At 39.9% G+C, this 24,101-nt stretch overlaps 1 protein-coding gene across 4 annotated transcripts in view; it reads right to left on the reverse strand.

Moving 5' to 3' along the window:
- KALRN (kalirin RhoGEF kinase) overlaps window positions 1-24,101 on the reverse strand; it is a gene marked incomplete at both ends in the record, with an annotated part of 523,644 nt that overhangs the window by 234,155 nt on the left and 265,388 nt on the right. For all 4 annotated transcript variants that reach the window (XM_082001554.1, XM_082001555.1, XM_082001553.1 and 1 more), the window contains one exon: window positions 6,368-6,490. In XM_082001554.1, the coding sequence (XP_081857680.1) occupies window positions 6,368-6,490 (123 nt within the window). The remainder of the gene's footprint in view (window positions 1-6,367; window positions 6,491-24,101) is intronic.

Here is a 24,101-nt window from a genome sequence, read left to right on the forward strand (position 1 = left end):
AGGTTTTAGATGCAGAAGTCCCAAGATAACCTTCACAGACAACCCATACATAGGCAGTTTCATTTTTCTCTGCTGCCTGTGACTGCCAGATGCAGCCTGCTGCCAGCCAGGAGGAGAAACCAACAGCTCTGGAGCCCAGACTTCCTGCACAAAGACCTGTGTAATCTGCTGCCAGTGGGCATTTTTTCTTCTTTGTGTAAAAGTGAATACATTTACACAAATGAACAGGAAACTGCAGATTATAGCTTCAGAATTTGCTAATGACCATGCAAAGGATGATGAAGATAAGAGTCGAGTTGATTTTTTTGTTGCCTGTTGCATGTCTTTATTATTTTTAGAAAGGTTTGGCGTTATTGAAACCACAGTTATTATTGCTAACTTCAAACATGGCTCTTACCAGGTTTAATTGTCTGCTTTCTCCCTGTTTTAGCCTAGCATTTCATCCTACATAGGATTTTAGCTACCTAACCCAAAGAGAGAAATCCAGTATGCCCACTGAGCTATTCCTTTCAACAACCAGGTAGGTCACAAAATTTAAAAAAGTAATAATAGTAATTTAAAAAAAATAAAAATCACCCTGGGACAATGCTCCCTAAGTGCTCATTATCAACATGGGCTCCTCATTTATGCCTAGCTGGTTTACATCAGTACTGAACTTCATGCCAAACTTTAGAACAATGACATCCAACAGAGCTGGAATTTGTATGGGAAAGAACTAGGTTTTTATCCTGAAGGCCAAACAAGTAGCTGTTTGCAATTCAGCTTTGGCCTGACTATTCCATTACCTCACTTATTTTTAAAGCAGTTCAAGTAAAACTATGTGGGACTGAGAGATCACAGAATACCATTTTTACCTGCAGGACTTCTTACTGCATCCATTGGATATTTCACATGACAATATAATCATATTTTTCAACATATTTGCACTTTTTGCAAAGTCCTTTTTATCTCCAAGAGCTTTTTGAAAAGTCTGAACTGACAGCATCTTAGGAACAGTAAAATGGAGGAAGAGAATGCTCTAGACAGAAACACCAAAGCACAAATTGCTTCTCAGATGAAGAATGTCACCTGCTCTTTGATTTCTAGTGGAGGATACAGGCTCTCGGCTTTCAAGATCTCCTCTGAAAGCCTTCCCTTACAGAAAATGCATTTACCTCCCTGAGAAGAATAAAAGAAAGAGCTGAATCTTAATGAAACTATATATGTACACATAAGGTTAACTTTGATGGTTCAAAGCCAGTGTTGAGTTGTTTAGTTATCATCTTCCAGAAGTTCTCCTGAAGGAAAGCAAGCATAGATACCCAATAACAGGAAAACTGAATAGCTTCCCAAATGGCATACCGCAAAGCTCAGCATTTTTGCTCACATTTTGTCTGGTTCTACTTCTTTGCAGTAATTCAAGAATAGTCCACATATTGCATGTATACCTTGGCAAAATGGAGTCTGTAATGTACGTAAATCCAGCTATGTACCTAAATCAAAACGGCACTGGATGTACAGACAAGCCCCATGAACTGTGATGCTACAGCTCAGCCTCCAGTCTACCTTCTTACTGTGTTTGATAATGAGGGACAACTGCACACATTTTGAACCAAGGCTATGCAGAACATGTGCTTCGTTGCATGCTGGAGTTGTGATAATTTACTTTATAAATGTCAGTGCCTTTGGATTACTGTGAAAAAAATATCAACTATTGCATGCAATGTGCACACAGGTACCGAATCCAAAATTCAGTTGTAGCTGTGAACATAATGTGGCCCAAGAGCCTTGAAAGCAGCTCCACAGATCTGAGAGCAGCTTATCCCATAAACACAGATGACAAGCACCACCTTTCACTACAGCACGGACTGCCCAGCTTTGCATTAAAAAAAAAAAAAAAAAAAAGGAAGGTGGGAGAACACCAAAGGGACAGCCTGCGAGCCAGCTTCCACGTCTGCTTCATTTCACCTCGAGACAATGTTTGGTTAGTTTGGCTAGAAGCAGCAGCTCTGTTTACCATGAGTGGAGCTGAAGGCTTTTACAACGCATTGCGAGTGCCATCTGCAGGTTCAAATACGTACTGGTCGGCGTTCGCATCCCAAAAATACGGATAAATCTGCCCGATAGGAAATCTTAACAGCGCATCTGATGGAAAAGCTCATAAATGCAGAAAGACTACAGATATGTTTGTTTCAGATCATTCAAAGCACAAAACCATTCAGCATAGCGAGTGGGATTAGCAGAGCTGTTTCCCCAGTATCTTTCCCAATCCTGCACCAGCACAAATGCAGGGATGCTCTTTGTGAGCAGAGGAGGATGTTGAGAAGGCCACCTTAAGCTCCCATTGCGAGGAATGCCAGAAGGGAGAATGATCTGTGGCCCCTCTCTTCATATACAGAGGAGAAGGGTTTCTACCACGTGCAGCTCAACTCGATAGTGCTGAAGCGTTGGGAGATTTTGGGAAAGCAAGCCAGTGAACAGGATTTTCCAACCGGAAGGCACACTGGTTTTCAGGACAAAAGCCCTGAATAAGGAAAAGTTATAGAGTCTAAAATGAAATTATCTTTGTATTTATAACCATAACTGGCTGAACAATGGTTATCTGATTCACACAAAGTAATTTCAGACGAGCAAAGAGGTTGTCATTGCAGGAGCATTGCAGCTACATCCACAGAGTGGTATTTCTTTGGTGATATCAATGAGGTAGGCCTCATCGATAATGCCAGACTACTAAATTTCACTGTCAGGCACTGTGCCTAAGGTTGGCATTCTCAGGGTGGCAGCCTCTGAACAGTATCAGCACTGGCTGAGAAACTGTCACAGGTATATGCAAGATAACAACCTCCCTCCCTCAGGCTTTTTAATTCAAATTCAAACATTTGCCATCTGTGCATGCCATGTAGAATAAATACAGTCAGGAAAATTGCCAGAGCATTGTCTAAACAGCAGTTATGAGAGAAAGGGACCCCAAATTATATTTCCTATTGCCCACAATGCAGCACTCTAAAATCACTGACATTTTCTGAGCACAGCTGTATGCAGGAATGTGATCTATCTGGGCCATGCCTGATTGGGTCATTACACCCGGATTTATAAATCTGTGCAGTTTCTAATCAGACATAAAGGGAGCATGTTTCACCTTGCAATCTAGTGCCGTGGCAGGTCAGTCAATCAGAACATTTCTCAATACAGCAATCCCAGATACACTATTCTTCTTCACATGCGGTTAGGCAGCACTCAAAAATATGAGTGTTTTGCCCACAGTTGAAAATACCAAGAACACTCACGAAAATTGCATCTAGTCTGACCTTTTTAAATGCCCTCCTGAAACAGCAGATAAGACCGAATATATGAGAGCCAAAAGAAAGTAGATTTTGGAGAATAAATGTATACTGTGTGGCAGGCTAAGTATTTTTTCCCCAGAGAACTGCCAATACCAAATACTATTGTTTACACTGTCAATCTCACCAGGTATGTCAGTACTACTACAGTTTTTATTTTATTTTTTAAGAAAAACAAACATAAATCTTTTTATTGCCATTAACACCAGTAATTAACATCCTGATGAGACGAATGGGCAAACTCACCAGTTTGTTTCAGGATCTTAGCACATGTGCTTTATTATATGGCTATATTGGGAATAAGAGATGCCAGTTATCCACGCCAGACATGGCAAAGATAGTCGCTATCTTGAGAAAAATGACAAAAAAATAAACTTAAGCTAAATTAATTATCAACCAACTCTAAAGAGTTAAGCATCAAGAAGGCAATTAGGAAGAATAAAAAGTGGTCATAATCAGAGTGGGGAGGGGATTTACTCCCCAACCACAAAATCAACCTCACTAGAAGCTACTGCAAGAGACCTCCAGATGTGATAAATTTATGGCCTCCCCTCTTACCCTCACTATTACTGTTTCCAAAGCAGAGAGTATTATATTCTCAAGTCCTTGACCTCGGATAAAGGCTGAGATTCCTTTCACTTCCCCTTGGTGCATATCCCCATGTCCATTTGCCAACACCACATTCCAGTGTCACACTGCAGACAGGCCTCATAAATTAGCAATGGTATTCTGGTGTGAATGCACCAGTGGAAACTATTCCTGTCAAAGCCAGGGGTGAAGTAACCGGGTTTGACTTGTGACAGTTATTTCTAATTAGGAGGCACCATAAATTTCATACTCAGAGTGCAGAACTGATTGTGACTGTTCACAATTGTCCAGGCAAAGCAATGAGATGCTCATCGATGATCAATTTTTACATCACATATGATGTAAAAGAATCAGATCCAGAAGAACCTAAGAGATTTTACACCCATGCAAACTATACTTCTCTCTTTCCTCTCCATCCTCCTCCCAAACACCCACCTTCATTTGAACACATGTGGTCATCTAGTGAATTTGGCCTTGTGAACTGAATGGAAATGTGTCTAAAGTTATTCACAGACAAATATGCTGAAATAGTATAGAAGGAGGACTAACAGAGGGGTTAGAAAAGTCTTAAGTGAAATAATTCTATTCCGACTTACCCTAGTACCTACACATGCAAGTTGCACAGCTGTAAGGTTCCTAAACCCTAAATTACATCATCCAGTGGAGCAAGCCTTAAGTGAGCAGTCGTTTCCATATGCAGATAGTTACACAGCTTGCTTTCATCTCTATTGTCAAGACCATGTTATTTTTCTGTCTTTCCTCACCTGCTCTTAATTGTTTCCTGCATCTCCAGTGAGGTACTACTCAGAGGCGGCAAAAAAGAAAAAAGCAAACTATGATCCAGAAATATGAGATGTAACTGGAATTATGAAGCTAATATATCATAGGGAAGCGAGAGTCAGAAAATATTAATGACACAAAGGACATTAAATCACCTAGTTTCAGCTTCTGTATATTGCATCACCTTCATTTTCACTCATTACCCTAGTATCGCATCCAATAACAGCTGACCCAAGCACATCTTCTGGAAAGGCACCTAATGTTTATTTCAGGATGAAACCTCCCACTGACTTATGCTTTTGGATGAGACCCTGAAGAACCGTGGTTTGCAACCTCCAGCCCAAGGTCCATTTTAATAAATTTGCAAAAGGTAACTCTAGAAATTCAAGTCTATTGCCAGAAGACTTAAATCCATGGAAGGTCCCATGAAATTTTAGACACCCACTAGCCTAGAACTGCTGCTTTCAGGCTGTGTGATTTGTCAATGGTATGCAAAGACATCTCATCACAGCTGAAAGGTAACACTGAAGTTCCCTAGCAAGTCAAGCAACAGAGTATTCCATCAAGAGCTGAACATCTAATTAAAAGAAGGATGTTGGTAAACGGAATGGATCCAAAGATAGGTAACAAAAGAGATTTAAGAGATTGGTAAATAAGAACATGCTAGGAGAACTAAATATGTTTAACATGGCTAAGAGGCACATAAGAGAAGACATGGTAACATTCTACAGATATTTCCAGGTTGTTAGTTCATCTCCTTCCTTGGCATTTACCTCCTTTAAGGGAGATAAATAAGACTAAAGAGATATAAACAAGTGGGCAGAGCAGGGGGAAAGACTGAGAGAAATATAAATTGAATATGAGGGAGAGGGAAGAAAAGAATATCTAGAGAGTAGCTGCCATCAGGCAGTGAAATAGTTTCCCTGAGGGCAAAGTGAAAGAGGTATGTCCCTGTTGCTGGAAACACCTTAAACTAAACTAGGCCAACACATGGAAAGGATACTAAAGAAAAAAAACCCTAAAGTTTAATTCATTTTTGTCTTATGCCACAGTGAAATATTTGAGCAATAACCTGCCTTTTGTGCATCAGGAAGACAAAGCATTTAATCTATGTAAAGCAGAATGTATCAATCAGGATTTTTTCTGAAACACCCATAGCAGAAGTACCTTTACAGAAGATCAATTTCTGATAGAGGATGCTTCACTTCTAAAACAAAAAGGTGTAACATGATCTGACAGCCAGAGCTGAGACTGGATAATTTCTGGCCATAAGATTCTTCTTAAAAATTAAAATTAAAAAAAAGAAAAGAAAGAAAAAAGCTGTTCAGTCCCTGCAAGAAATTATCAAAGTTCCTCTTTGTTTAAAATTTTATAAAGAAAGATGGGTTGTATGTTTAAACATCTACTATGACCATACTTCGAGGAAAAGTTATAAGCTTTTCGGTGGAAGCTTTTGGCTTCATACCAAAATTCCTGGACAAGCCTTGCTTACAGTGTGCTATGCAGTGTGCATGCTAACTTTCAAACCTGGGGGACACCATCCTGATCAGCTCCAAATGTTTGAAGAGCGCAGTGTGACTATACAGGGCCGCAAAACATTGGCAGTTTTTTCTCAATATACAAGAGGCGTAACAAAACAATCAAGCCAGAAAGCAGAGTTCTCCGATTCGGACTCTTACCTGTGCTACCTCTTCAAAATCATCATGTCTTTTTTGCAGTGCACGTGCTCTATGTAGAGACTTCCCCACTCCTGTATGTTTACTCAGAAAGGCTTCCCCGTGATTTTCAATCCAGTCCAGTACCTGCCAGAAAAGAAGAACATCTAATTACCTCTCTTGTCTCAGGAGCACCAAGAAATTCTCAGGGTGAGGATAAACCAGCTGCAGAGGTATTGCTTTGTGCTTGCTATGGATAAACAAACGCAAATCTGTCAAAGTCCATTCCAGCTGGATAGAAGATAAATGCTTATAGATGTTACTGGTAAATTAGGATTATTGGATTTTTACTATTCAATTTATTTTGAAGTGTAGTTTAGTTATTTGAGATTGGCAGATATTAAATATTTATTTTCACATAAATGAATTTTGGGGAACAGGAATCAGAAATCTGTAATCTTTTATAAGAAGAACCCTCCTCTTAAGAGCTCCTTGTGTAAACTGGAAAAAAGTGATAGCTGATTTCACATAAACAGCAGATTTCAATGGGAAGTATCTTAAATGAGTACAAAAGCATGATGGAGGAATTAATTAAAATTTATTTTGATGTGGGGAGAAAGCATTATCAGAGCAACTAGACTGGAAAGGTTAAGAATCCTTCATGGCAGGCCATGAAACATTGATGGTACACACCTTCCAAGCACTTTGGGTTTTCAGTTCCAAATATAACTGATCTTTATGGAAAAGTGACAAATCTGGTATTCTGAAAGTTAAAGAGGATTTTCATTTAAAAATAGATTAACTGTATGAGCACAATCTATTTGGAGCTCCTCCTCACACTAACATTGGCACTAAAATTTAGATCAAATCTGTTTGGGGTCTACTACAAGCTGGAAGAAAAAATTGAACTTGACAATGTGAACCCTTCTACACCTCTTTCCCAACACACAGAGACTAAGAGAATAAATAGTAGTAGATCCGTACTGGTATTTGTCGAAGCAGCAAGGAGCCCTGCACTCACAGCGAGTCGTCGGTCCTCGCTGCTACTGATGCTGACGGCCTGGCAAACCGTAGCCAGTACTTCTGTCACACTGAAGGGAGAGGAGACCGCAAGCATCCGCAGGACAGCGATACTGCCACAGAGCGCTGCACCTGCGAACGGCCTCCGAGCTGCATCCCGCTTCGTGCAGCGTGGGCACAGGAGCAGCAGGCATGGCCCCGGGGACGCTGGGCAGGGGTTGCAGGACACCTTGCAGCTTGTGGCAGCTTGGCCTGAGGAGGGCTCTGGTACCAGGACACAGAACCGGGGCGGGAGAGAGCTGCTCTGCGAGGAGCCACTTCTCTTACGTGGGGCTGATAAATGAGCAGATATTATTGACTAAGCCTACAAACCTAAGACTGGAAAAATTGAAGATGTGATTTTTTTTTTTTTTTTTTTTAATTTCAGGCAAGTAAAGCTATTTCATGACTTGGTTGTACAGGATCTAAAACACCTGGGCTCTGAGTCTTTTCTGTACTGCAGATCCCAAGCATATTTCTGTAAGTTCCAAGTACAAACAAAGCTTTATAGACGCATACTTATTTCCCAACCCTACTTCTTTGCTGGAAAAAGCATTTTTTAATTAATATTTTGTGCTTACAAGGTATCTTTCATCCACAGAGTATAAATTATTTCACAAAATGAGGTGTCAAAGCAGTTTATGTCCTGCAAGGACAACACATATAAGCACCACTGTGAGGATGAGGAAGCAGGACCAGGTGTGTTGGCAGTTCAGTCATCGCTTCCTGCTTCCCTTTCTTCATCTCCCATTTGCTCTGGGTAGAGAATCCCAAACAGATTCCTTCAGACTGACAGCCATGTGCCAGCTGCTCTGCTAAGTGCTTTTCTGTAATATGTTCCTGACCAGGAATCTGTATATAACTTGTAATAACATTAATTATTGGAGGGTAGCCTTCTAGCATTTGTGTCATTAACAGTCTGTAATAATTCCATTAACATTCTCTTTCCTCTTGTCAGGAGTTTTCAACTTATCTATTAAAAATGGAACCAGAAAAACCTCTCAAATTTAAAAAAATCTCATTTAATGAGGCTTCATTTTTAAGATATTATTTTTTTAATGGCAAATGGCTTTAATTCAAACAATGTTACATATGAAGTTAGTATGCAGTATGTGCATTCTATGTATTAATATTTGATAGCTACTCACTGTAGTTCTACAGCAAATTATTCTAGTTACTTTTTCATGCTTATAGCATTAAAGTAGTAATCACATAATAATAAATTTTTTATCCCAACAAATGTTATATTGGGCTGCTTTAGTTACTGTTAGATGACTGCTGGCAGAGATTGCCACTTTTATTTTATAAATGGATGTTTTGTTACATGCTTCAATTCAAAACAAGAAATACAACATACAATGTTGTATTGTTGAATATTGTTAATATACAATGTTGAACACTTTAAACAAAGATTAAAAAAAAGGCAATAAAACTATGCCAGAGTACTTGTCAAAATATGAATACTTTACTCTTAAAAAAAACCCCAAACACCAAACAAACGAAGTGCTAGAACATTAATCCATAGGGAATAAAACTTTGTTCAGGACTCATCCAAGAGCTGGCATCTCCTGCAGCAGTGTCTCATGTTGCATTTGGGCAGTTATTCCATGCTGCCTGACACAGATGGGCACTGTCTGGTGATTCACCAAATCCTTTCTGTAACATGAAAGCTTCCCTCTGAAATCATCTATACAGGTATTGATCAGGTTTCCAAAACCTTTATCTTGTAAGATTAGGTATAAAAAACCCCTTGAGGTGACAAAATTGTACATCCACTTAATAAATCAACACTACATGAGCATACAAGTTTAAAACAAAGAATAATCTATAAACCATCCACTAATGACACTGGCTTTAACATTCTGACCACCTCTTTCCCATGACATTTCTCTGCTTAGAGTGCCATGTCTCAGATTTCACAGACCCTTCTGCTCTTTAAAAAGTTCTAGTTCAAATTGTTCCGAAAACTCTACTTCTGCCATGACTCTTGCAAGAAACAAATCACAGCTTTTCAAAAAGTAACTTGCTTAACAGCATTTTCTGTGGCTCTGAAACCCATGTTAACATATTTGACCACTCCAGTCTTCAGCACATTTGTTTTCACAACCATTCTGTAAAATGCATAAATGCTGTATCTTCCTTTTGCATAGAAGGGGGGGGGGAAAGAATATATATATATATATAAAGAGACTAAGTGAATTGCTGAGGTGTCTCAGGAAGTTGGCAGAGGACAGGATGTTAGCATAAGGCTATAATAATCTAATAGTCCTAACTATCCAAAGAATCCTTTTTATATGAGCAGCTAATATACTTTTCCTTATATAAAGCATTTGCCATCTAATAAGCTCACAATAATTTGCAAACATGGCGAAATACCACATCTTTGTTTCTATCATACAAGGCACAGAAAGACTGTGCTAAATGAGGAACTGAGATATGGAATAACTGAGTGAACAAAGGCACTGCAAGAACGTAAATCTGGATGGATACAAAACAATTACTCCCCAGTGAAAACAATGAGAAATGTTAAGCAATTAGTCTATGGCAAATGCAGGAACAACTCTGAAAGGTCACAATAAAACCTGAAATCACCAGTACTTGTAAACATCTACCTGTCAGCATGTTTGGAGACATTCTCCTTTACCCTGAAGAAAGGAAATGTCTTTAGAACTAGCATAACTCTATAATAATTCAAGATAGACAATAACATCTTAATTGAGAGTATGGACTATATAACTTACTCTACTGCTAAAAATTAACATCCTGGGATATAGCTAGCCATTGAAGTTACAGTGACTTAGTTCAAATAACTTAATTACTCCTTAAAAATATAGACAGCTTGAAGATACTGTTAAAAATGCAGTTAAGAGTATTTACCAAATTACATCTTCAAATTTCCTAATTGTCCTTTATTGCCACGCTACTTTTTCTTAAATCAGCTAGAAAAAGGCTGTAGAGTAATGAATTCTTTGACATGAAAATATTCTACTATAGATAGATCCATCATCTGAAGTGTTTCTTGAAACAAAATATATTTTGTAACTACAGTATATGCCAATTCTCTTTTCAGTATGCATCTGCTACTCTACTTTCACTAGTTTGAAAGCCGCTCGGGACAAGGGCCAGGATCTGCCTCCTGCTTTGCAGCTCCTAGCACAGTAAAGCCTGATCCTGCATGACTGCAATTTAAATACAGGCTAACCGCTGTGTGGACACACTTCCCACCTTGGACAGCATTTTCCGATCCAGGCTGCTGTCCATTAGATAATAGTACATTAAGAAAACATAGCTGACCTCAAACTTCAACGCACATCTCCATGCATGGGTAAAGCTGCTCCTGGAATTGCCTAGGAAACTTTATAACTCACAGACATCTTCTGAAAAGACTGGATGATAATAAAGTCTTGGTGTTTTACCTTCACCAGTGGCAAATCTCCATCAGACACCTTACTGAACCAATTGTTATTAGTGAGCTGATTGGGGTAGCTGTTTCTGCTGTTCCTCTACCCAGTCCCATAAGATGTCCATAGAAGGAAATAAATGAGCTGCTCCGTTTACTCTGATGCTTGCATGGGGCTCCAGAAAGTGTGCGTGTGAGGCTAGGAGGTGAGAAGGAGGGTCCCTTTCTTTTCTGGATGGGGACTCATAATTCTGTGTTTAATTCCCAGGCTCAAAAGCATGAAATGCTTTCTAGGAGCCTGTTAACAGAAGGAGAACATAAACGGAATGCTCAAGAAGCACATCTGATGTCAGCAACATTTATTGTCAGGAATGCTGCAGGATACACATGTGTTAGAAGATGTTAGTATCTCTTTCTTTATTTCACCTAGTTTAAGATCAAAAGTGGTAGAAGCATTATTTTGTTTCTATCATGATGTGCATGTCCTGTCTCCTTATCTTCTCAGGGGCACAATTACACACCCAACAAAATAAGCAGCAAACCCAGGTCACCAAGAAAATTAAATAAAACTCCAGTGCAATTAGAGCAGGCTGAATGCGCTCGCTATTACCGTCATCATATGGCTGGATAACCACAAGATTCTAAATGCTACCTGGAGGAAGAATAGCTGTAACTGTCCCTTTTGAATGATCTGTGTAACTGCAAAAAGAACAATAGTGGCAATTCAGACAGGTTTCATGTGAGCGCAGCATCAGGAAGCAGGCGCTTCCAGAGGCCTCCCCACACTCCTTTTTGCTGGTGATCGAACTCTTGCCTATAGGAAATCTAAGACCTATGGCACAACTGAACTGGCAAAATAAATACTGCCCAGGTGAGGTCAGGGAAAAACATACTTGGGAGTCCATTTGCAGGGAATAGGGGTAGTCTGTATGGGACACGGTAGGAAAACATGGGAAGAAAGAAATGGAAGAATGGTTTTAAAAGAAAAAGATTGAAGAAGCAATCAGGCAATAATCAAGCAAAGTTCTGGGATGATAATTGCTCTTCCTCTAGGGTAATTTGTATGATAGGAATATGGCAGGATGATTGCATTAGTGCTGTTAAGGTCAATTCTTTTAATAGCCTAAAAAGTTAATTTGATTTTTAAATTAAAAAAAAGTGATGGGCACTATTTTTTAAAGGGCAGACTTTTCAATGCAGCATTTTGAAAATGAAGCCTCTTTCTGTAGGTATCTTTCCTAATCAGTAAATGTGAAAACTAAGAAGCACCTAGTAACTTTATCTGACTTTAAATTAAAATATCCTTGGGAACCAACTCTTTCCCAGCAAGTCCCCATGCTGTGCTCCCATTTTACATGAATACAAAATGTGAAAGGAGTAGTAAATTCATTACTTCAGGGGCCCACATATATTGTTGAAGTTAGTTGGAAAACTTCTGCATCTTCACAGCTTATAAATTGTGTTTCTTTTAGCAGCGATGAAGGAAGATGAAATGAGAATGACTTGGAGAAGAACAGAGGCTTGCTCAAATATACCAGTCACTGAACCCTGTCCTTGTCCTACAGGAAGGAGATGAGAAGTGTAAGCTGCTGATTAAACCAGCATTAACACGATGCAGCGTGTTGTGCTAGCAGTGACGGGGCGCCCTGACGGCTGCATTTGACCCAGACCCATGTTGAACAGTTTCATTGCTCCTGAGCGAGATGACCCATTGAAGTGCCTCGGCTGAAGGAATCATTAATCTTTGTTACTCTAATACCCACTGTTGTTACCATAGTGACTCTTAAAACTAGGTTACTCTAAAAACTGAAAATAAATTATACCATTTTACATTTTAAGCAGTTGAGACTCAGATCTTGATCTCAAAATGGTACAAACCTGGATTAACTCAAAGGGGTTAGGTTAACTCTTTGGTAACTCTAGCAGAGTCGTAATAAATTCCAGACCAGTTCCAGTGAAGTACACCCAATTTATTCAGTTTTAAATGAGGCCCCATTTCAAATAGGTGCATAAGCATTGCCTAACTTTAAACACATGGATAGAGCCTCCAGAATCTTCTAGGCTTATGCCAGTGACGGGAAGCCAAACAGTATCAAGCTGCCACTATGTGCACTTTATGCTTGCTCTTGAGATATTATGGGCTAACTAGAGTTCTGGTGTGATACCAGGAATTCACATGGCATTTCAAAACTTGTGAACTCATAGTCTCATCACCGTTTCTGCTCACAAGAATCAAACCTTGTCTTTACCTTTTCCGTAGCTGCTATTATGAATGCTCAGTAACTCCAAGGCCTTATGTGTCTGACACCCCTATTCCAGAAACTCTGCCTGTGCCAACCATGCTTTTTGTAACCAGGAAGTGCAGTTAAAAAGTTCATCCTTCAGATTGTGCTTTCATAGATACTTTACATCCGAAGTTTATTGTAAATGTTTTGTTATGCTGTACAGCAACAAAATCTGATCTTTTCTGTCAAAGCCCTTCAAAATTGTGCAAGTCTTGTTAGTAACACTTACAGGCTGAACTAGAATTTGCAGATACAAGACAGAGAATCTCTTGGCAGAAGATAAATAATTCATTTTCTTACAATAGAAGAACTTGAAGCTACACATCATATATGCATTTATGAGCAACACAATTCAAAGTAGGTGCGCCCTCAGGATACCCACAAACTGCGCCCTTCTTGGGAGGTAAAAGGAAAAGGCCTCTAAGTAATAAAGAGAGCACATTTGCCAGGGAGACCACTGAATGTCTAGGTGGAGTCGGTAGCCAATGCGGGACTGTCAACTTCTATCCATTGGAATTACATCTGCTCCTGGATAACGTCGTTCTGCGCAGGCTGGCATGGGCAGCCCGACCCCTGGCCTGCTACGAGGCCCCCCAGGAGAATTTGGTGTCAGCACCATGGAAGACAGAACAAACACTGAGAATCAGAAGAAAAACAAAACAGAAAATCCACCCAAACCCACAACAACTCAAGGAGACTTAATAAATCCTATTCCTCTTTAATGAATAAAATGCACACCAAATCTGTTTTAAATTACATTATAGTTTCTTTGTTGTATTCGAAATCCTTGCTGAAAATAGATTTCTTTTCCCTCCTATCCCTGGCCCTGTCACAGCAGGGTAATGTCAAGTAAAGGTCTAGCTGAGAAAATACACCAAAATACAAAGGAACTTATCCTCTGGCTTTTCCTGCTATTATTAATGGTTTATAATAGAACTCAAAACAAACTCAGCGACTCTCATTTGTGGTTTTTACCTCCTAATAAAAGCTGAGCTCACTTTTTTAACTTCTTTCTTCATTATAATTTGGTGGCAAAGAAAAGTATTTTAAAAAAACAGTTTTTTGAAGAATGGAATTACACCTTATGTTTAAATCAGAAACATCATCTTTGGCTCCCATGACATTATTTTTAATTTCAGACACATCTATATCTGACTCTAAAACTCATATCCTTTTCCCACTAAAATCCACAGCAAAGTTTCAAGTGACTTCAGTAAACATGGATTAAAGACCCCGTGTTTATAAAGTTAATAGGCAGGGGCTAGTTATGCAGGATCTGAGGCCTCCAGACACATCCTCGAACCCCATGTCCCATTTCCCATTTAGCAACTTCTGAACCAGTGTAGTTCATATGACAGCATGTTACAAGCTGCATAGGTTAACTCAGATAAGTGCACTCCTAATGTACAGAGAGAGCTGTGCTAATGCAGTGCAGTAGTGGTGGAAGGGAACACTGTCTTATTCTCTTTGGTTAAGCATGTCAAATTATGCAAGAGTTTTAAGAAATAAGCAAAAAGCAACAAGGACTTCATATCAAAAGTAGAATGGAATTTGAGTGATTTGGTTCAATGCCCAGCACTGCAGTTCAGCAAATGACTCAACTTCCCTGCCTCCATTTTAATTTCTAAAATGACATTAATCACACTTAGAGTCAAAATAAGCAAGGCTGACAAAGAATGCGTTAGGAGCAAAAGCTGCCTTTAAGTTTTTGCGGGCTCTAGCAATATGTGGCTCCAAATTTTGTTGAGGATTCTAGAAACCTTTCCCAATACAGGAAGATACTGAAATATCATAAATAGCAAACAACATCGTGGAAGCTGTATAAGTGTGAGCAGGCAATCCATTGAAAGGCAGGGCTTTAAAATCAGGTGTAAACTGCTCCAAATTTACAGTGGTATAAGTGCCTAATTGCTGAGTGTATACCTATAAATCCTGAAATACCATAGCTTGACCTGTCCATGTGGCGATGACTAATTCATCTTCAGAAAATAATATAGCCAGCCAACCAAGTTCTTCTGTATGTAATTCAGCTCAGGCGGTCAGTCATAAGAGTCACTTCTTCCATATTGGCGTGAGACCTAATCAGTGTATCCCACTATCACCAACCAAACAATCTGAGGTTTTGGGGTTTTGTTTTGTTGGTTTGTTTGGGTTTTTTTATAGAAGAGGTGGAATTGCATGAACAGAGCTACACTTATTAACACAGCCAGAGGACTGGACAAGAAAGATTAATTTTGATTCTTCTTCAATCCTTTCTCAAGAAAGACCTCTCTTAAAATGCTACAGTAGACAACCTTCCCTGAAATCAGTCAAAAGATTTTCATCTCCATTTTGCCTTTCCTTTTCACCACAACTCCTCCATGTTGTATGTATGTACTCAGCTGTGCCTGGGTCTCTTTCAAAAGCCAGAGAACAAATGCAGCTGCTATTAAGTATGATTTTTTAATCACTCCCTGCTTTTCCCCTCTAATTGTAGTTATTCCAAATACCACCACATAATTAAAGAGGTCTTTTCAAAAAGAAAAAACATGCAGTCCCATTTACCCTTGGAGGGAAAAGCAACCTTACAGACCTATCAGTATTTTGCTACACAGTGCAACTAAATTAACAAGGAGAATTAAATGCTGAGCCAATTATAACATTAAAAAAAAAATTCCTTTATTCCCTTGTCTACATTCAGCCAAAAAAAGAAGTCCCCATGAAATCAGACTGTAGATGTTTTTATGAGCTTCCTGGACATTATGTGAAAGTTTCACCTCTGCACAATTGCTCATATTAACAACAAAAATCTAACCTCTGTAGTTAAATGCACTAGTTTGCCAAAAGCGGAACATTCACATTCTGTTCTTTGCAGCGGGAACAACCTTGCAAAGCATAGCTGATACTAGTGAACACATCTCAGTAAATTATACAACTACTGAGACATGTGAGTCTACCAATTTAGAAGAATGTCAGAAAAAAAAAAATACATGCACATAGTCTTCTTCAGACTCATCACTGCTTCTAGCACCCACAGATATCCTGCAAGCCCATCTGGAAACAGAACTGTAGGAGTTTGTCCAGACAAGACAGTCCCTGCAGCAGGATCGTTGTTCATCAACAGCTTCTGCAGTGGAAATCACTACAGAATAACAACTCGCCCCAGCTACCTCCTTCTTAGCAGCTTCTATTGCAAAAGTATTCAAAACCAGTTAGTTGTGAATGGGCTCCAAATTTAACAGTATGACTGAGTAGAGACATCCTAAATATCTCCCATGGCAATGGTCTCAGCACCAACAAGGCTGTTCTCAGATTTTTCTAGCAAAGTCTCAGAAGTTCATGGTGACTTGCCGATTCAGGCCTTAGCCTCTTAGCATTGCTCTTCCACTCCCCACCCCCCTCCAAGAGCTTTCACATTATTGTAGACCTGTACAACAGTCATAAATACTCTTGCCTGCTCACAGATAAGCCGCCTTCCCATGGGCAACACGGCTGCTCGCTTCATGTGATGATGAGGTGTGGGTAGTCTCCCACACAGCTGCTGCAACTTGACTCCTTACCTTTTCACAGGCTTATATGGCAAAAATAACCTTGTGTCTGCTTTCTGCAGATGACTGTTATGTACTTGTACAGTTCTTCACATCTATAAACATACTGTGATGGTTTACAACTGACACGCATTTGGAGAAAGAGTGACAGTATGATGTGTTCTGGCCCCATCCACCTTAACTCCATGTAAAGGAAAGAACTCATCCCCACTCTAGTAATTAGGAAGATGTGGGATTTAGTCATGCTTTTCTTTTGGGAACAGCACGTTCGATTTAGGGCTCTGGCAGAGCTGGCTGGGTGTAGGCTGGGCATTTTGAGATCAGTACTTGCCCATTTCCTCTGGGCACTGGCTGAGGTCACACAGCCCCAACCTGTTCCTTCACTAAATGCTGTCATTTAGTATGCAAGCTCCCCAAAAGGGAGTGGAACTACACATGCCTCTCTTACCCTGAGAAAGAATTTCTTTCAACATAATATTGCTTTCTTTTGGTAAAGTTCCCATTCATCAAATGTATCCCACTTATCTTTCGTTTTCTTGATTAAATGTTTTACTTGATAAAATTTGGCAGCCGCCTCTCTAAAAACATTCCAAGTAAGAGAACAATAGACAGACAAATGAAGAACTAATGTTTCTTCCTTAATGCCTGGATTGTTACTAATGTTCCCAGAATATTTTTTTTTAAGAAAAAAAAGAAGAAAAAAATCTTCAGGTTAAAAAATCTGTTGTATTCTTTAAATGCTGAACTTCTTTTAGAGCAAGTTTCAAAGCTGTGTGTGGGTGGAGAAGCTATAAATAACCGCATTTGTGCATTCCTTCTGTACAAGACACAGAAAATGTGCTCTGCATCAACATAGAAAGATGCTGCTGTGCTCTACGTGAGGCTTCACAAGGCTGGCAGGTAGATTATTTCTTTTGCAGTTATGCTGCTGGTGTTGCTGTTTGTGAGTCCTTTCTCCAAAATTCAGGAATGCATACCTGGCACTTCGCTGTAGTGTGATGAATTAGCAATACAACTAATCAGACCTGTCAGTCTCTTATCAATGGTTATATTCAGAAATACAGAAATATTTTCTTACCTAGGGCATATAGAAGATTTTGGTTGTTGCTGTCCACAGCACTAGTTAGGACAGTGATTTTGCTCCTTCTACAACTACCTGAAAGGGGGTTGTGGCGACGAGAGTGTTGGTCTCTTCTCCCAAGTAACTAGTGATAGGACGAGAAGAAATGGCCTCAAGTTGCGCCAGGGGAGGTTTAGATTGGATATTAGGAAAAATTTCTTCACTGAGAGGGGGTCAGGCATTGGAACAGGCTGCCCAGGGAGGTGGTGGAGTCGCCATCTCTGGAAGTGTTCAAAAAATGTGTGGATGTGGCGCTTCAGGACATGGTTTAGGGGACACGGTGGCGCTGGATTAATGGTTGGACTTGATGATCTTAAAGGTCCTTTCCAACCTAGTGATTCTGTGATTCTGTAATATGCTTTTCCCAGGTCTCCATTTCTTGTCTCATGTTTGTCCTTTCAGATCAGTTTTACAGAGCACAGCTGCTGGGTCAGGCAGGGCTCAGACCAGCTCTAGTCTTAGGTCTGGTTCCATCCCCCACCCAGGCTGTTGGCTTGGACATAATCATAATTTCCTGAAAGAATATCCCAGGTCTCTCACAGATCAAGTGGATGGGAAGAACATTTTCCTAGGCAGAGTGGGTGTTGAAACAAAGGCAACCTGCAAAGCTTTTGATTTTTCGCTCAAGCAAACCTCCCTTTCATTTTCCACTATGGTTTCCACCACTTTAGCTTGTGCTCTGGAGCTCCCAGAAAGAGAAATACCTGAGCACGCTCAACACCTGGCCCAGCTTCTTCCCCACATGCACTGAAGTAGGGGATCTCTACAGCTCTTAACCACCAGTAGATGAAACAATATCCTAATTATTAGAAAGCTCCTGTATGCTGAGTTAACAGTACTCAGACTATGTTGTGACCATGTGTACTAGCACCTTTTTTAATTCCTCAAATAATTATTTAGCATCTTGCATTTTCTCCTACCTTTAGTAATCATTTAGCTTCCCTGGCATCAGACCAACAGAAAGCCAGCATCTGTGGACCTGATAGTAAGTAGACACCTGCAGGACCCAGCTGATTTAGATTTCTGATTGGAAGCTCTGATTTAGACTTCTAAGGTGTTGTCATCCAAGTTGATAGCTGTCATTAGTAACAACGTTACAGCTAAAAAATTAGCTGTGAACATGTTTGTGAGGAAAAGCATTCTGATCCTATAGAGCAATTTGTGCAGTTGAAAGTGTGGCCCTTTGTGGCTTTTGAAGTATTTTCTTTGCATATGTTTGCTTCATTTTTTTCTCAGTAGGACTGTCCAAAACATAAAAGGCCCCCAAGAGATACAGCAAGTACACAGGAGGGAAAAAACAAGGCTACATGAACTCTTTAGAAGAGTACATTATCCTCAAGTATGTAAATAGAGCAATTGGTTTTAACTCTGCCAGTGACAGATGTGCCTACAGGCTTCAGGAAAAGAAACAAAACAAAACTAATAGAGTGTGGATAAAGATTCAGAAAAAAAAGTACTGTTCTTTACAGTTCCAACTCTGATCTGCTTTATGGCCCCTTTCAGTGTCTCAGTTTCCCTGTCTGTAAAATGAAGAAAGAAATCCACTGATAGATAAATGTCAGACAATGATATCGTTACTTCTACCATTAAATGGTCAGTGGTAGCCACTAAACACCCAGGAAAAAACCCCAAAATAAATGCTGAACGCATTTACTACATGCTTTTTCAGCTCCAGCTGTAACCAGAGCATAACTATGATAGTGTAGACAGAAGTATGTTATTATAATGGTGTCGTGGTTTAGCCCCAGCCAGCAACTAAGCCCCACGCAGCCACTCGCTCACTCCCCCACAGTGGGATGGGGGAGAGAATCGGAAGAGTAAAAGTAAGAAAATCCATGGTTTGAGATAAAGACAGTTTAATAGGTAAAGCAAAAGCCATGCACGCAAGCAAAGCAAAACAAGGAATCCATTCGCCACTCCCCAGGACTAGGACAAATGGCAAGTCAGGTAGGCACCTACCTTGGGAAATACACTCCTTGTCTACTCAGTAGGAAGGAGCAACCTACATGGCTGGCTCATAATTTCAGTGCTCCATGTCATTGTCTGGAACTCTTACTGATCTACTAACCTGAAATTGCTCTCCTAATTTGGACATGAATTAAGACAGTACCATCTACATTTTGATAGTATCAACCCCCTAAACCGTTACTAGTTTAAACAAGATGTTTAAAGGCAATTAACAATTAGAAAGGACTGAAAAAGCAAGGATGAGCTTTACAACAGAGTAGTCTTTAACGCAAGCACTATGCTCCAGGCCCCATACAGGCACTCCCCACTGTGCTTGAGTTGTCTGCTTCACCACAGAGAAAACTGCTGATTGACCAGGATATTAAATAAAGCACTGCTTTAGGTTACTATTGGGAGCAGTGAATTTAATCATCTTGGTTTAACAAGGCTTATAATCACAGCACACAGCAAAGACAGAGAACAAATCCCAGCTGGGACAAATGGGTCTTGGTACATAGTCTCATCCCAGTAAGAGGAAAAACTCACCAGGATGGTACAATACTGCAGTAGTCTTGAACACCCCTGCCGGGGTCAGAGCCTCTTGGGGCTGAGCATCATGCCAACACCTAGGAAAACATAACCTTTCCTCCACGGGGCTCTGACCTGATTTGATACCAAAGGCAAAATGTGGAAGTGTAAACCATGTGGGGAAGAAGAAGTAGGAAAACAAGGATGAAAAGTGCCCTGAATGCCTGGAGTGGCTATTCTCTCCATCAGGACTTTTATAGGATGTCTTCTTTGTCTTTTAAATAAATAGCCTGATGTCTCAAATATTTTATCTCCCAGTTTTAGATACTGTCAGGCTGTGCGCAGGGAGAAAGCAATGCAGTGCAAGGCTGTGTCTGACCTCCTGGCAGGGCTCCTCTGCCACTGGGTCCTTACAGATTCACCAAAAGAAGCCGTGGATAATGGCAATGAGAAGCTGTTTGTGGGGAGGTGAACAAATGGATGCTGAACCCCAAGTCCCCTGGCAGAGTGGTAGAGGCAATGCAATAATAAACTAGTATATATATGCAAGCAGGGCCAAACTTACAAAAAGCCCTTTCAGTAAGGAACATCCTTCAGCTGTTCAAAAGAGAATTAAATCTTTCACCTGAAAGATTCCAGGAATGAGAGTCACAGGCAGAATGAGGGGCAGAAGTGGTTGGGGACTTCTTCCAAGAGCACCTTTCTAGTGAAAAGTTCAGTTTCCCCCAAACTGAAGTTTTCTGTGAAAAATTGCTTGCTTTCTTATGTTTTTCTCCTAGCTTGGTGGCTCTCAGAATATGGCATCTCTTCAACTTCAACTTCCTTGCCTTCTGGTTTCCTGACACCTCATGCACTTTGAAAACCCAAGGAGGTAAGCAAGCAGAAACAACACCCCAAAATACATTTGGATTGTTTAAAGTTACTTTTTGCTGGAGGGAGAGGGAAATTTGAAAAAGAAAAAAAAAAAAAAAAGGGTCATTTTTTGGTTTCCCCTGCAACTTTTCCCCTTATTTGGGAATTATCTCAAGGTCAGAATGTTTTGTATGTTGCTGAAGCCAAAAATTAAAGTAATTTTGTCTATCCCTCAACACACGCCACATCCAAAAAGATCCAAAAGGCAGGAAAGAAACAACAAGTAAAGAACTATCAAAACAAAGGGAGGAGAAAGGTAAAAGACCAATGGTCAGGCCTGAAATACGTTTCTTTTGCATGGTTTTACATTTGAAGGACATTTTTGTTAAAAGGGAACCATAGCATAACATAAAAAACTTCAGAGTTGTAATAGTATACAGGAGTTTGAGCCAACCAGCTCTGTCTAAATGTGCCTGAAGGGTCACTTCAGCCTAGGCAATAGATTCCAGAACTACAATCCAAAGATTACAGCTTTAAAAAACAAGCAAGAAGCTTTGTGTAAGAGTTCCCTATGAGGAATATGAAACAAAAGAAGTTGCTTAAGTGTCTCCTGTGAGCTAAAATGCTGTGTTTAGTCCTAAATAGGGCACAGCCTCTCTTCCAAGAATACCAGAACTCTTCAGTCAAGTCGGTTAGGTAGGACAGTTACCAAAACAAGGCACAGGAGATGCTAACAAAGCAAAAGAGCTGCTGTACAGCTGCATGGAGCAGAGCTAGTAAAAGTAGTTTGTAGCATGGAGTAAGGCAGAGCAGCTAGAAGAAGGAGCAAAAGCTAGTAGGAATGACTAGCACGGAGAGGAGCACCTAGCAGAAACAGGTCATGGTGCCAGATCAGCTCAACCTAAATTGGGCCTTGCTACCTAGGAAGACATAATAATCTCAGATCATGAGTGCATTTCATTACCAGAGCGGGAAAGTAACCATGTGGCTGGGCATCTGCTCTGTGGAGAAAAACACAGTGAAATTGTTATAGTTGTACTTCAGGAACTAGGTATCATTACCTTCTTTTTTGTCTGGCTAGGTTTTTTCTCACTTCAAGGAAAATACCTTTTGTTGGTCATCAGTCCAAAGCAATATGAAAGAGGATTGATCACTCTGAGTGACAGGCAGGATCATGAAAATGCTGTGAGGCCATGTGAGGAGATAATTGGGAGGCAAGATCAAGGGAAACAAATGAAGTAGAAAAGAATTACTATTTTGGACTCCTAAACCAATGCCTAAAATAGCATATTTATTTCTTAGCATAACAGACCCTTATTTCATTTCTAAATAGTCCCAATAAATCCTGTAAGACCTTTTCATATGGGGTAAAGCTGGAGTAGCAATGACTTTGAGGGTTTAGAGCAGGGATCTGTGAATCAGACATCCTGACATGAAGAGTTCTAGTCATGAAGCTTTCAGTGACCTTTGGCAAGTCCCTCAACATCAACCTTTTAGAAAACTCATAATCTTGAGATGAAAGAAACCACAATAAGCAAGAAGTACTACTGTTATTGTTACTTAAAGTTATAGGGAAGAAAGCCTTCTGGCATTCCAGTCTACATTTATTCAAAGACCTATTTTTCTCCATGTCCTTGGTGACAATTACTCATTCTAGCCACTGCTTTCAAAAAATATACATAGTTCTGGAGAAAATTCTACTTTATTTCTCTTCCTTCACCACTGCAGCCCTACTATTTTTGTAGGCCTAATCAGTAACAGACAAGCCTGATTCTTTCTCCTCCTTTGCTATGACAATGAGAGCCAATGATGCCTTTCAGAAACAATAAACTACCCATCATATTTTCAGGGATGCTGACATGCAAACAATCCTAGGATAGAAACAGACAATGAGGATATGCTATATAAAGAGGATGATTCTGCTTAAGTGTAACAGCAAATTTTAGCAGTTTGCCTAGGACTGACTTTCTTGCAGTTTGCTGCAAAACAAATCCTGGATCAGAAAGGCACTGAGTGACCTGGCATGATGGCTAGAGGTGCTAAGCACCACAGAGGATTGGGCTTTTGCATCCTAATACATCTCACCCAACATTAGGTAATAAACTGAAGGTCTTGTCTGAAGAGCCTACTTTATCATTATTTCCTCGACAGTCAAAGGTAAGAGAGGGAAGTATCCAGGGTACAATTCAGACCTTAGACAGACTGAGTCATTCTCTGAAGACGCCAGTGTCTCTCTGTTGACTATAAAAGGAGACTGTGCATTATGTATGATTCAGATACACTCCTAAAGACAGGCAGGATAAATCCAGACCATGGATAGTTACATCCACCTACAGAGAACTAACTGTATCTTTATATCAACCTCTCTATTTCTTCGTTCTATGAATTATGTCCTCTTTATCCACTATGTGGTAGACCCAAAACCTCAAAGAGTCAGTAGGATTTCAGAGGGTTTTCAGAAGGCCTTCTTAGAGGTTGCTAAGCTCTCAGTAAGAATCCAAACATTTGCAGTTCAGGAAATAGCAAAACAGACCATCTGAAAGGACTAGGTCTTGAAGGGCAGACAGTGCTCTAAACAAGAAAAACACTGTTTGGGGCACAAGTGATTTTTTTTTTTTTTTCTGTTCCACTTCTCACTTCAGTAGGTTCAGAGATCAAGCTAGCTGGTTCAGATTTCTTCAGATCCTATTTCCCAAGACAGCTGTGGAGCTCATCAAAGTGTTCTCGCACTACTCGTACATCAATGCTAAGTAAACTTCAGTTGGTAACTGAAGCTGGCCCCTGAAGTTTGATATCCCTAGCACTACTGCTCTGTGTGTAACTTAAACAGTGATCATTCTTATTTTTTAATCACTGACTCTTTAAATGCACAAAGAACAATTGTCTGCTTGGCTTAATAACTATATAGAGGAAGAAAGACACAAAGTTGTTTCCAGGTAATTTCAAGTTACACTTTAAATCAAATTATGAAGAGGATAGAGTATTGTTAATCAGCAACCCTTAAGGAATTTCCAGAATAAATATCATTCAATGAATGTGT

Source organism: Phaethon aethereus (assembly GCF_964289735.1).
Source record: "Phaethon aethereus genome assembly, chromosome: 6".
NCBI lineage: Eukaryota > Metazoa > Chordata > Aves > Phaethontiformes > Phaethontidae > Phaethon > Phaethon aethereus.